Source organism: Sarcophilus harrisii, chromosome 3 (genome assembly GCF_902635505.1).
Source record: "Sarcophilus harrisii chromosome 3, mSarHar1.11, whole genome shotgun sequence".
Classification (NCBI taxonomy): domain Eukaryota; kingdom Metazoa; phylum Chordata; class Mammalia; order Dasyuromorphia; family Dasyuridae; genus Sarcophilus; species Sarcophilus harrisii.
In genome coordinates, this window is record NC_045428.1 from 578,412,214 (window position 1) to 578,432,309 (window position 20,096).

The window sequence follows — 20,096 nt, forward strand, 5'->3', positions numbered from 1 at the left end:
CTTGACTAGTTATATGACTAGAGGCACATCACGAGATAATAAAATTTCTAAGTTAGACATTCAGCGGTCATTTAGACCAACCTGTACTTGAAAAAAGGACATTTGCCATGTATCATCCAGTCCCTGCTGCATATCTCAGGTTAGGGGGAACCCAAGACCTTCTAAGAAAGCTTATCTTGCTTTTTGACACCTCTGATTGTTGGGGGCAGGAGTTTGTCTTGACATTGATTTAAAATTTGTCTATTTGCCATTTCCATTTATTCCTCCTGGGCTCATTTGCCCTGAGTAATTTTTATCAAATCCACAAGAAGCCCTTGATTTGAATCCTTTGAAATCTTCTTTCCCAAAGTGCAAAGGGGATGCCAGACTACTATTCCTTCTCTCTCACCAAGTCTGAGATGGAGTGGCCCACTTTTCACCTAAGGCTCCAACTAGCAGCTAATTCCTCTTTATTGGCAAGAATCCAAAACAGAATTACTTATTATTCCTTGTGCAGGATGAAATTGTCTGTAGCAAGGGATTGCTTTGATTTTAAGAGAGCTCACTCCAGCAGAAATACATATAATACAATATCGTCACCACATAATGTCTCCATGCTAGGTTGAAATGTGTGCTTTGTTTCCTGAATTCACTCATCAATAGTTTCTTTCTGTCCAAGTGGTCTGAAGCCTACTTCAATGATGACATTATTTCTCTTTCTGCCTCTATGATATTTCCCTTCTATGGTTCCTCAATTTCTTGCTTCTGTACCCTTTTTTCCTCTTATACATTCCTCACCCCAGTTCAGGCCCTTTTCACAATCTTGACTAGTGTGATGGTTTCCCAATTACTCTTCCTGTCTCAAGTCTCTTCTCACTCCGACACAATTGCCAAAATAATTTTCCTGATTGCAGTTTGTCATTTGTCATTCTGCACAGGTTACAGTGGCTTTTAAAATCAGATGTTAAGCTATTCTGTCATTTAAATTTCTTGACAAATATGGCCCCAAGAAATCACACATTACACTTCACCACACACTGCTACCCAGACCCTTCTTGCTATTTTCATATATTTTATCTCCCATCTACATACTTTTCCACTGGTTATCACCCATGTCTATAATTTGTTCCTTCCTCATCTCTTCCTCTTGCAATGCTTTATTGTTCAAGACTTTACCAAAGTAATACCCTATGAGTAAAACATCTCCTGAGTCCCTCCTTTAGTGGTTAACCTCTTTCTGCACCCCAATATTATATACATTTTTTGGAATGTATTTCTATATCTATATATATATCTATATCTATATATCTATATATAATCTCTTATTGTCTCTGTTAGAATGTAGGTTCTTTGAGGGCAGAAAGTGTTTTGATTTTATATTTTTAACTCTGGTTACACAACAGTATCCCAGTTACCAGTATCTAACTACACAACAATTGCATATTCTAACAGTGAGACAAAAAGTATATTGATAGATATGAAATACATTCATGATAAATGATAAATATATAATTTTCTTTTTTCCTTTCAGTTTAAAGTTCATTTGATTATGTAGAGGGCTGAAACTCTTGAGTCATTTCACTGAGGTGGGTTCAAGCACTTAGGGCTAATTACTAATCGGACAATACTCTATGGGCATATGCTTGGAAAATGGTCCTTCCCATTATCCTGTGCTGGCTCAATGACTAGTGTATATAGAGGATTGTAGGAGGGACTAGGGGGTGGAGTAAGACTAGCCAGAGACACACTTTGGCGGTAGACGAGGGAGAAGGCGGTTGCAGAGATTCTCCTTCCATCTTGTTCAATCCTGCGTCTAAAGACCAAGAATAAAGTCTAAGGACTTTTGCTTATCCTGACTCTGGCTGATTCTGGGGTGTCCTGGGTGCTAGCGTGGTCATCACAGATTAGATTTGTAGAAGTCCAGAAAAATTCTATCCGGTTACCTCTTCTAGATATACCCTACCCCTGGTCAGAAGCCTGTCATTTCTACATTCTGAACTACACCCAGAATGATTATTTTTTTTTCTTTCAATGGCTCTTTATTAAGCATTTTGTTAGATACTGGGAAAGTGTACATAGTCTTTGTCTCCCTTGGAATTTATTGTCTAGTAGAAGGATGGAACAGGTGAAGATTTAGTAGCAAATGTGGATTTTTTGGATTACTATTGCTTATAGAAAGTCAAGAGATTTAGAAGACAAAATCAGGTTTGGGAAATGAGCAGCTGATTCAGAAGATGGCATTTGATGAGTTGATATATTGGTTGTCTTTCCTAAAATTGACTTTTTCTATTTCTTTTTAAATCTTTGTAACAAGTGGTAATGGGGGAGGGATATGTTGAAAAATGAAGGTGGTGTAAAATAGGATATAGCAAATAAGATTTTTGAAAAGAAAAAGGTCTCTAAGAAAGGGAATTTAGATTTCTGAATGTAATTCAGATCGTAGGAATGACAGCTTCTGACAGTCCTGTTTTCAGTACAATAAAGGAAAAGTGTTCCTTTGTGACTTGGGTTGAATTAATAGCCATTAAGATCACAGACTTGGAGTTGGAGAGAGCTTGTAGTCCAAACTAATAAGTAGCAGAACCTTATTCTTCTGATCAGTTCAAGTGGAGAACATCCATTTTCTTTCTATTGTATCAGTAATACTATGAAAGGCAGTTTGTAGGTAGAATCCATTCCTTCATTCTCTGAGGATCACAGTCTTTGATGATGGGGAGAAGGGGGGGTTACCCAGCAGAGGGGAAAAGGAGAGGTCTTCCCCAAAGGGAGAGCTGTACACACTTCTAACTTTTGTCAGGGAGCTGAGCTTTGGAAAAAATCAATGGGAACCTGAGACTTGATAGATCAATTATGAAGATTGAAGAAGATATTTATGGAGAGATAAGATCACTTTTGAGTGTCTGAAAGACTGTCACAAAGAAGGGAGGATTAGCTTTATTCTGCTTGACCCCAGAAGACAGAATTAGGAAGAGCTATGGGAAGAAATCAGGAATGTCATAAAACACTTCCTAAATAGAACTACCCCAGAATGGAACAAGCTCATCAATATAGATATTTAAATTGGAGATTGGATGGTCCCATATGGAGCCAGATGCCTTTTCAGGTATAAGTTGGACTGATTAGGTGATCTCTGAGATTTCCTTCAACTCTTGAGATTTTGTGACTTTTGCTGAAGCCCAAGTCTGGGATGATTCCATGCACTTTTTTGAGATTTCTTTTCTTTTGAGGCTGACCTGGAAGTTAGGGATCTGAGAAAATGGGAAGCTATTTCCTATAAATGCTTTGGAGGCTGAAGTCGTTGTCTGAATTCTAGTTCACCCAATCCGAGAAAGGGTTGAGAAAGAAAATGTCTAGATATCTAAGGTCATTAAATCCAGGGATTGGAAGAGAGTTAGATCATTTATCAGTGTATGGAGATGGGGCTGTGTGTGTGGTTCAGTAGGATCAGAGGCTGCTATCTAGGTCTGGGGAAGAGATTAGTGATGAGAGACTGGGGAGCAGGATGGAGCAAGGAGAGTGATATGGAGGGGCAAGAATCATAACTGATGTAAAACACTTTGCAAACCTTAAGGAAAGTGTAGTCATTGCACAGAGTTGCTAGACTTTGTGTCAGGATGACTTGGGACAAATCTCATCTCAGACACTGGGTGTAAAGCATCACCTCACTTCTCAGACTCAGTTTCCTTAGTGGCAAAATAAATATAATAATAGCACCTCCCTCTTCAAGTTATTGCTCAAAGGAGATTATCTATCTATCCATCTATCATCCAGCTATTCATCTATCTATTTATCCATCCATTCACCCATCCTCCAATCCATTCATTCCCATCCATCCATCCTTCTATATATCTATCCATTCACTCATCCTCCTATTCATTCTCTCATCTATCCATCCATCCATCCATTTATCTATGTATCTATCTATCTACACATACATACATAGTTTAACCTTAAAACAATAGAGATAAAGACCAAAGGAGGTGACTTTCAGATAAGCAAACCCCTGGCACCTTCTTTACAACTTAGAGTCTTTAAGAGTTGCCTAGAGCACCGAACTATGGCACAGGGTAGCATGTATAAGAGATGGGACCTAAACTCTGGCCATTATGTAAATTTCACTTCTCCTCCTCCTCCTCCTCTTCCTCCTCCTCCCTATTGGTCCCATGAGTGCAAAGACTCTGTCTTATCTAAGCTTTTAACTCCTCCAACACCAAGCACAGGGCTTGGCAAATGAAGGGCATTTGCAGAATTGAACAAGCTTCTGAGTCACACTTTGTACAGGGCAGCGTGTCCTTGGGCTCAGGGCACGCTGCCGATTTCCCACCTAAGAAAGTACAAACAGTGTCTATTGGCTCATGTCCCTCCCCTTCCCCCCTCCGGGATGTTTTGTCTCTGTACCGAGGGATCCTAATTGGGAAGATGAGAAGGACTAGCCCAGTAACTAGGCAAGGCCAGTCACTAGACAAGGCTTCTTTCAATTGCTGGTCCCAGCGAGGAGAATACTGGGTGTCTGGGCTGATCAGCCAGTGGGACTGCATTAGTATTACATCAGCCTTGGAGCACATTACATAACAGAAAGTGTGGAAAAAGGTTTCCGGCAGTGGCATCAGGAAATCAGTCTTACCGAAGCAATGGAAGAAAGAGAGGGAGGGAAGTAGTAGAGAGGGAAGGAGGAAGAAGGGAAAGAAGAAAAAAGAGAAGATATAGATGGGAAAGGGAAGATAAAAGGAAAGCAAGGAAGAGAAAAAGAGGAGGAGGGACGGTGAGATGGAGAAAGGGAAAAATAGAAATGGGGGAATGAGGAGTGAGGGAAAGGGAAGAAGAAAAGGGAAGGTTAGAGAAGGGACTGAGAAGAGGAAGATAAAGAGAATGGAGGAATAGAGGAGAGGAAGAAAAGGGGGATAGGTAGAAGAAGGGAAAGAGTGAGGAGGGGATAAAGATGGAGAGAGCAGGAGAAGAAAGTGCAGGAAACATCCGTGGAAAAGAGAAAGGTGGGAGAAGAGAAGAGGAAGAATGGAAAAGGGAAAGAGGGAGAGGAGGAGGAGGAGAAGTCAGAGGAGCTGTGTTTACAATTGTTGACAGTGTAAAGTTTGTGTGGATCAGGCAGAATAGTGAGATAATTTAGAGCAGGGAGATAGAATCAAGCCCACTGGAAGTCCATCCAGTGTAGAGTTTGTGTGGATCAGGCAGTGAGATCATTTAGAACAGGGAGATAGAATCAGGCCTATTGGAAGTCCATCCCTCAGGGATTTTCCTGGATTCTTGCCCCAAACTATCTCACTATTTCTGGAAAAACAACAACATGCATTTAGTTTAGGCATTGATGATCTGTTGGCAATGAGACTGCTCTTGAGTCCACCCCTGGAAGATACTCTGTTTCTGATATGCAACCCTACACTGGGGCTGTTAGCTCCCTTCCGGCATCTTAGAAACAACGTATCAGGGAGTCCTAAAAAGGCTTGTCCTCCACTTATATTTTTTTCCATGTGTGAATGCTTTGCTTTATTTTTTACTTTTAAAAACTATCCTTTCACAATTCCAGAAGACTTGGGATAGAAAATGCCATCTACATCCAGAGAGAGAACTGTGGAAACTGAATGTGGATTGAAACATAGTATTTTCATTTTTAATTTTTCTTTCCCTTTTAGTCTGATTTTTCTTTCACAACATGACATATATAATGTCTATCAATGCTCTCTTGGGGAAGGAGAACATTTTGGAACACAAAGTCTTATTAAAAATGAAAGTTGATAACTATCTTTACATGTACTTTGAAAATAAAATACTATTGAAAAATTTAAAAAACTATCTTTTCATTTTTATTGAGATCCAAAATGACATAATCATTTAGGAAAATACACCTCCCCAAACCCTACTCAGTAAGCCATTCTTTGTAACACAGAATTAAAAAAAAAGACAGAGAGACAAAAAGAGCAGTTTAGCCCAGTTAACCGAACTCATGGTCTTACACCTCTGCAAAGAAGGTAGGGAGGCACAATTTCTCATCTCTTCTCTGGCTTGCTCCCACTTTTAAAACCTGGGGCTTGGCTGTTAGCCCTCTTCCCCTCTATACTTCTTTCTTCATTCTCAATATACTCTAGCCTGAGATAATGAGCATTCTCTCAGCACAGCCCTGCTGTGTGCTCTTAAAATCAAAGAAAATCAGCATTGGGAGGGACCTGAGAGAGATCATCATCTAGACCAGCTGAAGTTCAGAGAAGAAAAGTAATTGCCCAGAGGTCACACAGTAAGTAAGTAAGTGGCAGAGCCAGGATTAGACGCCAAGCCTCTTGGATCCATTTATTTTCATCATTTATTTATTTATTTATTTTTTGCAACCGGCTATTTCAAGCCAACTTCTTTGATCTTGTCAACCCTGGTTTTAAGGTTGGATTGAATCCAGCTCTAATCTCTGTCTGGAGATTGGCTTGTTAGAAACCAGCTAGGTACTTTGGACTCCTTGGTATATATGTGTGATGTTCCCATCATGTACATATGTGTCTTGCAAATTCATGCGTATTTCATAAGCCAGTTTAGAGGGAAAAGTTTTTCCAACTATACTTAAAAGCTACATTACACAGTCTAGCCTTGGTTTGATCCTTATATTTTGGTTTGTGTATTTTTCTTTTTTTTTTTTTAATGGAGCAAACACATTTTATTGATGTGCTGTATTTTGTTCTTATATTACAAATATTTACAGATTACCCAGAGTCTGTGAGAGATCTCTTGTAACAAAATAAAACAGTTAAATAAAAACGAATACAATGACTTTATCTGAAAATACCTGCAACATTCCACATCTGTGGCATCTCCCATCTCTCTATTGAAAAAAATAAATAAAAATCTATTTTCTCTCCTTTCTACCCCTTGATCCATTAGAAAAAAAGAAGAAAAGCATATTTCTTGAAACAAATGTGCACAATCAAGCAAAAACAAATTCCCTCAATAGCTGTATATTAACTGTATAATATATATCTAGACATATACATACAAACAAATATATCTGATTTTGCACCCTAAATCTTTCACCTCTCCATCACAGATACCATGCTTCATCATTGGTCCTTTGGAATCATGAATGGTTTTAATTCTTACAGCTTTCCAAGTTATTTGTATTATTGTTATTGTATTCGATTGTTCTACTCATTTCATTCTTCACAAATCGTTTGATGTCTTTTTGACATCACATTTATATACTACAAACTTAGTCATTCATCTCCCTAATTTCCAGTTGTTTTCTTTGACAAAAAAGAGCTGCTATAAATATATTTTGTACATACATGACCTCTTCCTTTTTTCTTTAATCTCGTTTGGAAGTAGACGATTAGCAGTGATGTAGCTGGGTCATAGGGTATGCAGTTTTGGTATATAATTTCAAATTCTTTCTAGAATGATTGTACCCATTCACAAATCTACAAGGCTCATCACCGTGTCTGGCTTCCCCACAGCTTCCCCAACATTTATCATTTTCCCTTTTTGTTACCTTTGCCACTCTGATGAGAGTAGGTAGTTGAATGACTTTTAATTTGAATTTCTCTAATTAATACAAGATGAGTAGTGATTTGCCTCTTATATTACGTATATAAATCTCACGTCGTCCATAACTAAATTAGAGTAAGGTGAAGACTGAGTTTAAATCCCAGCTCACAAGTACTGAGGGTGTGACCTTGGACCAATGACTTAACCACTCTGATGCTTGGTTTACTCATCTTTATGTAGTATTTCTTAGCTACTCCCAAATTCAGACTGATTAGGGGGATAACTATTTAACCCAGAGTGAGCGGTAACACTTTAGGTTACTCTATCACTGAGTATATCAAAGACACAAATCCGATAGCTAATCACTTAATTAAAACATGAAACACCATCGCTTTCAGGGAGGGTAATGAAATGGTAAAACATTTTCACTGCTCATTCACAAGAGGTTCAAATCTCTTACACCACAAGGAAAGTCAAAAATCTAATTCTCCTTTAAACCTCTTAAGACTTAGCGCATCAGAAGGACACAATCACTTTGCAACTTACAGTCTAAGTAGTGGAAGGTTGTAATGTAGCTCATTCTGCTTTTTGGAGTCTTTCCCAGCAATCCCTCTGGGGAGACTGTAGCCATCATCATAGTCCAGACAGGATGCGGGTATTCAGGATGGCATCACTATCTCCCCATGTAGTCATCTTCTCTCTCTGTCTGTCTTTCTCTCTCCCTCTCTCTCTCTCTCTCTCTCTCCCTTTCTCCCTCTCTCTGTCTCTGTCTCTCATCTCTCTGTGTCTGTCTCTCATTTCATCTCTGTCTGTCTCTGTCTCTTGTCTGTCTCTGACTCTCGTCTGTCTCTGTCTCTCTCTCTCGTTTGTCTCTGTGTCTTTCGTTTCATCTCTTTCTGTTGCTGTCTCTCTCTCTGTGTCTGTCTCTGTCTTGCTGTTGGTTCTCACAACCCTGCTTTTCTTATTTTGATTTTCAAGTTAAGCTCAGTCACACTCCTCAGCTTAGGTTCCCTCCATTTCTTCTCTTCATGTGCTTGCCATATCTCTTCTCCTTCCAAGTATCCTCCACCTCACACATCCGGAACATCCAACACAATGCACTCCCCACCCTTCTGGAAGTTCTATGTTCTGGAGCTTTCTCTAGTGAACAGGTGCTATCTTCCCTTACAGCCCTGAGTAGCTAGTATTCCTAGAGAACCACCCTTAAGGACAAAGTCATTTTGCCCATATTATATCCTCCTCCCATGTTGGTAAAAATAAAATTTGAAAAATTACAGTCTCTGCAAATTACAATGGGTATTCAGGTACATCTGTAAGAAAACAAGAACATTTAATAATTGGCATAAATACAATCACATATAATTATCTCAGGTACATGATATGCATTCAGGCACACGGTAAAGCTATGTAACATGTGGGGGGATCAAATACATAGGTCACATAACAGAGGAAAAAATACATTTGGAGTCAAGACAGTGATCTTGAACAAGTCAACTGGTTTTTCTGGATCTCAGTTTCCTTCTCTGTAAAATCTTGACATTGGACACTATGACTTTGGGCTCTTTCAAAGGTTCCCTAGATTTAGAGATAGAGGGAATCTTAGAGAGATGGCTAGGTGACATAGTGGATAGATTGCTGGGTTTAGAGGAAGAAAGACCTGGATTCAAATTTGGCCCCAGATACTTCCTAGCCGTGTGACTCTGGACAAGTCACTTAACCCTTTATGTCTCAGTTTACTTATCTGTAAAATGAGCTGGAGAAGGAAATGGCAGTTCTCTTCCTCCTCCTCCTCCTTCTTCTTCTCCTCTTTCACTGGGTGCAGTCTTCGGGGACCTGAACACTTAAAAGATTCAGGCCAGGGATGAGTTCTTTGCCCTGCTAGTGGCAATCCTCTCTGATGCAACAGAAACTTTCTCTGTTGCTAGTCAGCTCACGTGACAAACCAAAGACTTTTATGTGAGAAACATATGAAGTAGACAGAAAATAATCTGGGAGCAAGGTGTTGGGAATTGGGGTCCCAGAAAAGGCTTTCTGCAAAGGGAGATGTTTAATTTGGGTCTTGAAGGAAAGCAAGGATTATACAAGTAATCAGGTAGGAGGGGAGAGCAGCACAAAGCTTGGAGTTGGGAATAGACATATATAATGTATGATGAACAATAAATAGGTCAGTGCAATTGGATCATAGAGGGCAGTGATGTGAAGAGCTTTAGGCACAAGCCAAACAGAGGAGCTGCTCTTCTCCTCTCAGGGATCAGTGTCTGGCATATGTAATCAGTTGATAGATGGAGGTAAATAGTGAGATTGGTTTATGGAGTTGGAGTGGGTCAGACCTGTGTGGTGGGAAAATCATAGCATTATCATAGGATCACAGCTTGAGATCATCTCCTCCAAGGCCCTCTTTTTACAGATGAGGAAACTGAGGCAGAAAGCTGAGTCACTCAAGATCATGTGGGTAGTAATAGCAGACGTAGAATCCACCCTGATGCGTTGTGGCTTTAAAGCCATGTGAGATGGTAGAGCTGCTAAATTCAGTGGGACTCTCCCAGGGACCTGGAACAGGGTGCAGAGGTTGCATATGAGGCTGTGGTAAGTTAGAGAAAGATATGGATGATTCATATATGATATGGATAGATCTAGATAGATAAAAAGAAAAATAAATACGGACCAGTAATGTTACAGTGAGATTTCTGCAGATCTATGGGGCTATGGCCTAAACTATCCTCTGTGTTATATATTGGGCCAAAGGATCATGGAGGCAATATGGTGCCATGGCTTTGGAGTCAGAATACAGCATCACATTGCCTTGGTAATCCTTTGGCTCAGCTCAGTACCTAGCACATAGGTAGCATATAGGATGGTTAGGCCATAGCCTTGAGCTGCAAGGGGCCTTAGAGGCCCTCCAGTCCAATCCCTTCATTTTGCAAATGAGGACATTGAAACTTAGAGAAGTTACTTAAAGTCATCTGGGTCATGAGAGAGATGGGGGAGGAATCCCAATACTTTGGCTTTAAATCCAGTTCTCTTACACCTGTACCACACTACCTCTGAGTATCAGGCTGGCATTTAATTGGGCAAATATAGAGGTCATTTGCCATGTTGAGGTCTCGGACTAGGGTACACGTCACACCCAGGTCCATATTCTGATGTATATAGGCCCCTCTCCCACTTGTCAGACCTGACACTGGATGGATGGTTCTGGGAGCGCTGTCCATTCAGCACTCTCAGCCCCACGGCCCCAAAGCCTCAATCCTGCTAGCTCTGTTTCCCAGTGAATCAGGCTCTGTGGTTGGCCTTTATGATTGGATAGGATAATAACAACTAGCATTTATGTAGCACTCTAGCCTTTGTAAAGTGCTATATGTGTGTTATCTCATTTGATCCTCTCAACAATCCTGTGTGGTAGGTCCTATCATTATCCTCATTTTACAGATGAGGAAACTGAGGGCCCCCAATAATAATAATAACTAGCATTTAAATTGGCAGCTAGGTGGCACAGTGGATGGGATGCTGGGTTTAGAATCAAGGAGACGAGTTCAGATCAGTCCTCAGACATTTAGTTGCTATATGACCCTGGGCAAGTCAACTTCACCCTATCTGCCTCAGTTTCTTCATCTATAAAATGAGCTTGAGAACAGGGGTGGTAAAGCTCTCCAGTATCTCTGCTAAGAAAAGCCTAAATGGTGTCAAAAAGTTGAATACAACTGAAGAATAGTTCCTAAAATAACTAGCATTTTGGGCTGTGCAAAGTGCTATATCTATGTTATCCCATTCAAACCTCCCAACAACCCTGTGTGATAGGTTCTATTACCCCCATTTTATGATAAGGAAACTGAGGCTCTCCTCCCTCCCCTCTTTTCTGGGTAGAGAAATTCCTCTCTCTGGGGCCTGACTTGGCAGGAAGACCTGAGTTCAAATCCAGTTTTAGATACCTATCAGCTGTGTGTCTTGGGAAAGATACTTAACCATTATCACCCTCAGTTTTCCCATCCATAAAATGGAGACAACAATAGCCCCTATCAATCTCTCAGGTTTCTTTGAGGAACAACTAAGATACCATTTGCAAAGCACTTTGCAAACCTTAAAAGTATTTATTTAAATGTTAGTGTAATCACATGTAAAGGAGGGATAATTGAATTATCTACTTCCCAGGTAGCTTTCCAGGGAAGAAGATGATTATTAAGCCTCTTAAAGCCTGATAGAAGTGTGTTAGTTCTATGTGCTTTTGACTGTGTCTTCTGTAAAGGCCAGCCCAGGGCTGATTTCATGCCAGGCTTACTGCCGTGTTCAAGAAACAGTTATTGATGAGCTTCCTTAAGGCCATTGTTGTAAGTTGGGAGAAGTGGGGTTGGAGGTAGAGGAGGAGAACATTGGGGTCAAAAGCTGCCATCAGGGTCGAGGGAAGGCAGTGGTATGGAGGAAAGAACCAGCATTCAAATCCCTCTTGTTTCCCTTAGGTAAATCAGTTTGGACTTCAGTTTCCTCATCTGTAAAAGGAGAGGGTTGCACCAGAAGGCCCCTAGGGGCTCCTAGAGGGAAGAACTATCTTTTTTTTTATTATAGCTTTTTATTTACAAGTTATATGCATGGGTAATTTTACAGCATTGACAATTGCAAAACCTTTTGTTCCAATTTTTCCCCTCCTTCCCTCCACCCACATCCCCCAGATGGCAGGTAGTCCAGTACATATTAAATATTTTAAAGTATAAGTTAAATACAATATATGTATACATGTCCAAACTGTTATTTTGCTGTACAAAAAGAATTGGACTCTGAAATAGTGTACAATTAGCCTGTGAAGGAAATAAAAAATGCAGGTGGACAAAAATAGAGGGATTGGGAATTCTATGTAGTGATTCATAGTCATCTCCCAGAGTTCTTTCCCTGGTGTAGCTGGTTCAGTTCATTACTGCTCCATTGGAACTGATTTGGTTCATCTCATTGTTGAAGAGGGCCATATCCATCAGAATTGATCATCATATAGTATTGTCAGAATTATCTTTATTATTTTTTTATTTGTCTCTCTAGCAGTTAGCATTGTGCCTGGCATCTAGTAGAAGCTTAATAAATGTTTGTTGACTGACCATCACCCCAGAAACCCTTCTGTTCAGATTATATGTGGAAGACAGATACATGTAGGGGAAAAAATGCTGCAGTTGTATGTGGGGTCAGTGTAACCAGCAGCTCTGATGCTGTAGAATTGTTATTATTCTCTAATGATGTCATTACATTGGTCTTTCTTGCTAGCTCTTCAGAATTTCATTAACCATTTTGCATTAATTATTACGATAGCGTCTTCTTCATTGGTTGCCAAGCTGCTCTCTCTTGTCATCTTCTGGGCCCAGGTCTTTAGGGCCATTTGCTACACTGACTTCTCTCATCTACTAAGATTTAATGGCTAGAAAGTCGCTCTCTGACTAGGATAGGTTAAAACTTTTTTTTAGTGTGTATTTCTGAGCCTATGAGATACCCCCCCCCCAAAAGAATGAACCCAGGCTAAGATTAATTCTATTTTCCCTTGTTCCCTACTGGTTCCTGACAGCTATCTGACTTAAGGTTGGAAAAATCTCTTATAATTCTGTTTAATAGCTGAATGTGAGACTACTTGCAACTTACCCCTCCCCAAAACCCACACAGGAGTTGAGTGGATACTGGATGAAAAAGCCCACTTTACTCCCCAAATCCTCTTTGACTGTTGGCATGCAAATAAAATTAGGCAAAAATAGATTGGCAAGATGAAGCACTTGGACATTCATTGGGCATATTTGCCCCTTTTGTTTAGCTTTGCTCAACTCAGAAAGGGAAATCTTTTTAAAGTGTATGCTGGAGACCTCAGTAGGCTCATTGAGTCTTGAAGGCTTATCTTTATTCTTGTCTCTATCTTCCTACCACCTATGTATCAGGGGACATAAAATGAGCTTAAGATGTGTTTGTTGCATTGAAATTGGAGAAGGGAAAGGGGTCTGGGTGTGGGTAGGAATGGGAGAAAAACAGATGGACTATGGTGGGGTGTGTGGGGATGTGGAGTATGGGGGAGATCTTGCGGGGAAAGCCTGAAGAGGTAGAAGGGGAAATGTGAATTTATTCTTGGAGGCCATGGCTAATTCCTGATCTATCCATATCTTTCCCAGGGCTTTCTCCTTACTCCTCGAAGGGCCTGAGTAACACCCCTGTCTTTTGGTTGCCTCCAGAAGAAGAGGATGGGGGCCTTGAAGGCCTGGAAGAATTCTATCCTGAGGAACCAGTATGTGTTCCCAAGAAGAAGAAATCCAAGAAACTCAAGGAGAACAAGACATCTAAAGTGAAACGGAGAAAGAAAGAGGTACAAATATGGTGCCTTGGTTGGGCTTGAGAAAGGCTTGGAGCCGGGGACCAGGGACATAGATGTTGGCAGATCCAGGAAGGCTCATCTCTTCGTCTGTATCTATACCTTTATCTAAATGATTAGTTATATTGGTGGGAAGGTAAATTAATTAAAGTTGAAAGCACAGCAAATTAGGAGGCTGGAGAAGATGCTATGTGATCCTGGAAGAATGAGAAAGATCTCATTTCAATCATAGACCTTGGGCCTTGAGAAGTCTCTTCCAACCCCTCGTTTTACATACTTATTGATAAGTGTCACAGGCAGAATTTGAACTCAGGTCCTTTGATTCCAAAGCTAGGACTTTATTATTGAACCAGGCTGAGCTAGGTGTATTTAAATTATTAAGAGGAAAAAAACAGCTGCTATTATATATAGTCCCTAAGTCTATGGAGCATGTTGAATACTGTCCTCTGTCTTAATCATTAATACTATGTTTAGTCTGGGTGCCCTATATTAGGAGGAAGGACTGTGATAGTCTGGAGACTCTTAGAATGATGGAAGAGGAAGGGTTAGACATGTTCTTTCTTTAAGTCCCAACTAAAATCCTTTCTTTTTCTGGAAACATTTCACCTACCCTCCTAATTCTAGTGCCTTCCCTCTGCTCATTATTTACTATTTTTCCTGTATCTAGCTTGCTTTGTATACATGCTTGCATGTTGTTTCCCACATTAGGTCGATAGCTCCACTATCCTTTGCCTCTTTTTTTCATCTCCAACATTTAGCTCTGGAGGAAAAAGTGAGGCTGGTGATTTTGCACAACCTGCTTTCACTTAAATCCAATTCATTTGCATGTCACAGTATCACCTTCCCTATGTCTTTCTTTGAGAACACGGAACAATGCTTCCTGGCACATAGTAGGTGGTTAATAAATGTTTATAGATCTGTTTTAGGAGAAGAATTGGAATGACTGTGTGGCAGTTGCCCACATGTAGATTTTAGCTTGATAAAGGTGCGAATGGGTGAAAGACCTTTCCCTTAAGGACTTGTGTAGGGACTGGATGCCCATTTATTGGGGATGTTGTAAGATAAATTCTGACTGAGCCACAGGTTGACCATCCTGGCCTCTGAATAAAGGAGATAGAGGATGGCCTGATGTGGAAGCCAGGAAGCTTGCTTCTGAATCCCAAATTCTGTACCCTGACCCGTCCTGGCCATAGTGCCATCTTCACATCAAGACCCAGTCCCACTCCATCCATTCTCGTCATCTGCAGGTTCGGTTGTGAACCCTTGTCCGGGAAGGTCTGCACAACTCTGTACCGCAATGCAGTAACTGCGGATGCCTTCTCTCCGGGCTGTCCCCCAGGGACGACTATAAGTCTCCCTAACACATAATTTAACCTCAAGTGTTCCCTAGGCAGCTCTTTCTATTGGGAGCCGGAAGGGTCCGTCTATATTTATGTTCCTCCTCGTCTCCGCCCCATTCACTCTTCTATCTCAAACAGTCCTGGCTATCTTGAAGGCAGAGCTTGGTGATCATTGAATCCTGGTCCCAATTCTGAATGAATGAATGAAAAGAGCATTTAATTGCTTACTATGTGTCAAGCACAAGGCACATAATCCTTGCCCTTGAGAAGTTTGTGCTCTAATTAGGGGGGACAAAACATGTAAAAAATAGTAGCTGCAGGGCCGATGGAAATGCCTTCAAGTCCTGAGGGCGCTGCAGTGGGAGGAGGGCAAGGAGTGGAAGGCTTTATGTTCCCTAAGTAGTTAAGATGGGGGGGCTACTGTAGGGCTTCTCTAGCAGGGTAGATAGGAAGGTCCATCTCATCTGGAGTGAACTTGTTGATTTAAAACCTTGGGAACTGTCAAGAAATAAGAGAAAAAGCAAGGGGCTAGAAGACCCCTAACTATTGAATATAGATTTGGGGCCAAAGACTGGGAGGAGAAAAAGGGAGTAGGGTGCTCACTCTCCCCATTCACCCCCAAGCCCCTGACAAATTCTAAATAGAATTTAGAACTGAAAGGAACCTTAGACATCATCCAGCCCCCAGTCCATCCCCCTCATTTTACAGATAAAGGGAACTCGGATCCATAGACTTGTTCACAGTCACTCAGCTTCGTAAATGGCAGAGGAGGGTGTTGGGCGGTGACTCACCCAGATGGGAATAGTTTTCTTAGACAGCTTTGGAAAGAGGGCTTCATTAGAGGCAGGAAGACCCAGATTCAAATTCTGGCTCTTTAATTAACTCCCTGTGTGAATCTGGTCAAGTCTTCCTCTCTCTGGTGCTCAGAGAGAAGCACAGGGCACTCTCCTCGAGAAAACTCTGCTAATGAGACCAAATAGGGCAAAAATCTGACTTTTTACTGCTAGGAAACAGAGGCTAAAAAGAGGAAAAGTGGTTTGTGCAGTCACTGGGTCCTCGGAACCAGAGCCTTCATGTTCCAGTCTCTTTCCTCACTCTCAACCTCTTCCCAACGCCCACGCACCCTCATACACATACACACACCTAGACACCTAAACACAAAACACACATACACACCTAGACATAACACACACACATATGCAATACATACACACATACATACAATACACACACACATTCACCCCCTCCATTCCGCCAATCTGAGCACTGACCTCACAGTGTTAATCAGGAATATAGAACGAGATCACATACTAAGCTCTGTTCCAACTCCAAAGTGTCCTTTCAGATGTTCCCTGTCTCGGTCCTCGTCAGCCTCCTGCCCTCCCCTCTCCCCCGACTTTCTCCTTTTCCCTCCCCCTTTTCTCCTGCCCCTCCCCTTTTCCTCCCCCCCTCCCTCTTCCCTCCCTCTCCTCCAGGGTCGAAGGCATCCCTTTCTTGGTCCTTCTGCCCATCCGAGGCCCTGTATGTCGGGGCAGCGGCCTGGCCCCCGAGGCTCCCCCTTGGGGAATCTGGGGGCGCGCCTCCTGAGGTTCCTTAACTGTAAAATGGGGCTGCTGACGGCAGCTGCCACTCAGGGCCCTTGAGGTGTCTTTCGTAACGTCGGGGATTATTGATACTGATGGCAATTCTCCTCGAGGCTCGGGGGTGGTGACAGAAATCTGTTGGGGACCAGGGGAGCTGTGCTCCCAGACTACGCCTTCTGTGGCAAGGGGGGCCCCAAGAGGGGGCTGGGACGGACGGACGGACGGACGGGAGGGCCTGGAAAGGCTCTGCTCAGATTGCTAGGCTGCTTCCCGACTCCCCCCTCTCCCCCCAAGTGCAGCAAAATGGTCGCTGTTCCGGGAAGCGGCAGCGCTAGCTGATCCAGCTGTTGGTACCTTGAGCACCAGCTGCTGGAGTCCTGGAGCTGCCCGCTCTCCTCCTGCATTTTAATTTCGCTGGCTGAGCCTCCGGGCCCCGCCCCCTAGCTCGCGCTCCCTCTGCTCCTCCTCGGGGTTGGGGTGCAGACAGCTGGCTCGCTTCCCTCGCGTCCTCCCCTCGCCGTCCTCCCCTCCCCTCCTCCGCCCCAGCCTCCTCCTCCGCTTGCAGGCCCTGGAGCCCGCTGCCTCCCAGCCACCTCGCCCCGACTTCTAGGAGAGATTGAAATCTCCTTGAGCCCGGCCGAGGGGCTGCCCCCAGTGCTGCCCGAGTCCGGACTGCGCCGCTGCCCCTCGCTCCTTTCATTCCGTTGAAACTAATAAAAAGATTTCCTACTTTCATTTTTTTCTCCCCCAAGGACCCTCAAAATATGGCCAAATCTGTTCAGGGCCCGGGGTGTGTGTGTGTGGGAGAGTCTTTACCTTATTCTGTCACTTGACTGGATTTTAGTTCTTTTGAATAAGTCCTCTCCCTCTCCATACTTTTCTTCCCATTCCTTCACCCTCTTCCTCCTTCCCTCCTTCCTTTCTTCTCTGTCTCTGTCTGTCTGTCTGTCTGTCTCTCTCTCCCCTTTCCCCCCTCTTTTCCTTCCTTCCTCCCTCCCTCCCTCCCTCTCTCCCTTCCTCCCTTTCTCCCTCTCTCTCATCACTGTCTCTGATTTCTCTCTTTTCTTTCACTTCATCCTCTTTTCTCCCTTTCCCTTATTTCTCCCTCCCTCTCCTCTCTACCTCCTTTGCCTCTTGAAGTCCTCCTTCTTCCTCTCCCTGTTCCCTTCTTTTCTCCTTTCTCTCTCCCTTTATCATCATCCATCTTTCTCCTTTCCCCATCCTACTTTTTTCTCTTCCCTTCCCTTTCTTTCTTCTGACTTCTTCTCGTCCCACCTTCCCTTCTTCCTTCCTGCCCTTCCTCTTTTCTCTCTCCTCTACTTCTTTCCATGTTCTCCTCTCCTTTCCCACGTTCTCCTTTCCTTTCCCATCTTCTCCCCCCTTTCTCCTTTTTCTCTTCTCTTAGCCTCTCCCTCTTCTTTTTCTTCCCCCCAAATCCTTCTCCCTTTTCCCTCTTCGTTTTCTTTCCTTGCCTTCTCCCTTTCCTTCTCCCTCTCTCTTTCTGTGTCTGTTCCCCTCTTTGTGTCTGTTACTTGTCTCCCTCCCCCTTCCTCCCTCTCCCTGTCTCTGTTTCTATTTCTCTTTCTCTCTCTCCCTCCCTTTCCCCTCCTCCCTTCCTGCTTTCTCTCCCCCCCTCCCCTGTATTTTTCTAATTCAGCCATGGTGTCCTTGAAGTTATAATGGAAAATGATGGATGCCTGGCTCTAGAGGTAATGGAGAGGACAGCATGATTTATTTACTCGGGAAAAGGCATAAAGGGCACTAAATTTATAGTCAGAAAGCCTGGGTTCAAATTCTGTCTCTTGCTCCTTCCTTTCCTCCTCTGGGTTCCATTTCCTTGACCCTACAATAAGGAGACAGGGCTTGGGGACCTCTCTGGACACTTCCATATCTCTGCCTGAGGTTCTGTTAACTGTCTCTGCACAATGCTTTTATTTCTCAAGATGAGGCGGCTCCCTGCTCTGTCCCCACTGTTTCCTCCTTTGTGCCTTGCAGATTTCTAATCATGCAGGTAGGAGGCTGTCGTGGTGGGCAGGGAAGTCCTGGCTTTCGAGGCAGAATTCAGAACTCTGATGTCATAGAGTCATCCCCCTATCTGAGCCTCTTCCCTTGTAAAGTAAGGAAGCTGGCCTAGAAACACTGAGAGGTTTCTTCCTGCTTCAGATCCAGTATTCTAGTGAATGGGTTGGATCAGTAGGCCTCTGTGGTCTCTTGAGACTCAAATTCTATGATCTTATGACTTTTTCACTTGCAATACAATAAGAGCCTTTATTTACACAGGCTTGAAGGTTTATGAAGCTTTTTACTTACATTATTTCATCTGAGTCTCCCAACAGCCCTTAGATAATCAGTACTATAGGTACAGTGTGGATAGTACAGCTAGCTGTCCCAGCTCTGACATCCTCTGTTTTGGGGGCTCTGTCATCCCATGTTCTAGGGCCCTCCCAGCTCTGTCATCCCATATTCTTAAGGCTCTCCCAGCTCTGACATCCCGGGTTCTAAGGTCCCTCCTAGCCCTGACATCCCGGGTTCTAAGGGCCCTCCCCACTCTGACATCCCGGGTTCTAAGGGCCCTCCCAGCTCTGACATTCTCTGTTCTAAGGGCCCTCCCAGCTCTGATATCCTGGGTTCTAAGGTCCCTCCTAGCCCTGACATCCCGTGTTCTAAGGGCCCTCCCAGCTCTAACATTCTCTGTTCTAAGGGCCCTCCCAGCTCTGACATTCTCTGTTCTAAGGGCCCTCCATCCTGGATTCTAACAGCCCTCCCAGCTCTGACATCCCGGGTTCTAAGGTCCTTCCCAGCTCTGACATCCCGGGTTCTAAGGGCCCTCTCAGCTCTGACATCCCATGTTCTAGGGCCCTCCCAGCTCTGACAATCCTGGGTTCTAAGGGCCCTCCCAGCTCTGACATCTCGAGTTCTAAGGGCCCTCCCAGCTCTGACATCCCGTGTTCTAAGGGCCCTCCCAGCTCTGACCTCCCGTGTTCTAAGGGCCCTCCCAGCTCTGACATCCCATGTTCTAAGGTCCCTCCCAGCTCTGACATCCCGTGTTCTAAGGGCCCTCCCAGCCCTGACACCCTGTGTTCTAAGGGCCCTTCCAGCTCTGACATCCCATGTTCTAAGGCCCCTCCCAGCTCTGACATTCTTTGTTCTAAGGGCCCTCCCAGCTCTGACATCCTGTGTTCTAAAGTTCTGAAATTTTAGCTCTAACACTCATGTTCTAAGGCCTTTTTCCAGCTTTGGCATTCTTTATTTTCTAAGCGCTCTACTAGTTCTGGCATTTTGTGTCCTCAGACCTGTCCCAGCTCTAACATTCTCCATTCTAAGGCCTCTCCTCACTGATATTCTATATTCCAAAGCCCTTTCCAGTTCTGACATTTTCTATTCAAAACT

General features: G+C 43.2%; 1 protein-coding gene across 12 annotated transcripts in view; it reads left to right on the forward strand.

Annotated features, from left to right (window-relative positions):
* The window catches only part of CHD5 (chromodomain helicase DNA binding protein 5), a 135,048-nt gene that overhangs the window by 22,023 nt on the left and 92,929 nt on the right, over positions 1-20,096 (forward strand). For all 12 annotated transcript variants that reach the window (XM_031963737.1, XM_031963736.1, XM_031963748.1 and 9 more), the window contains exon 2: positions 13,587-13,777. In XM_031963737.1, coding sequence (XP_031819597.1) covers positions 13,587-13,777 — 191 coding nt within the window. The remainder of the gene's footprint in view (positions 1-13,586; positions 13,778-20,096) is intronic.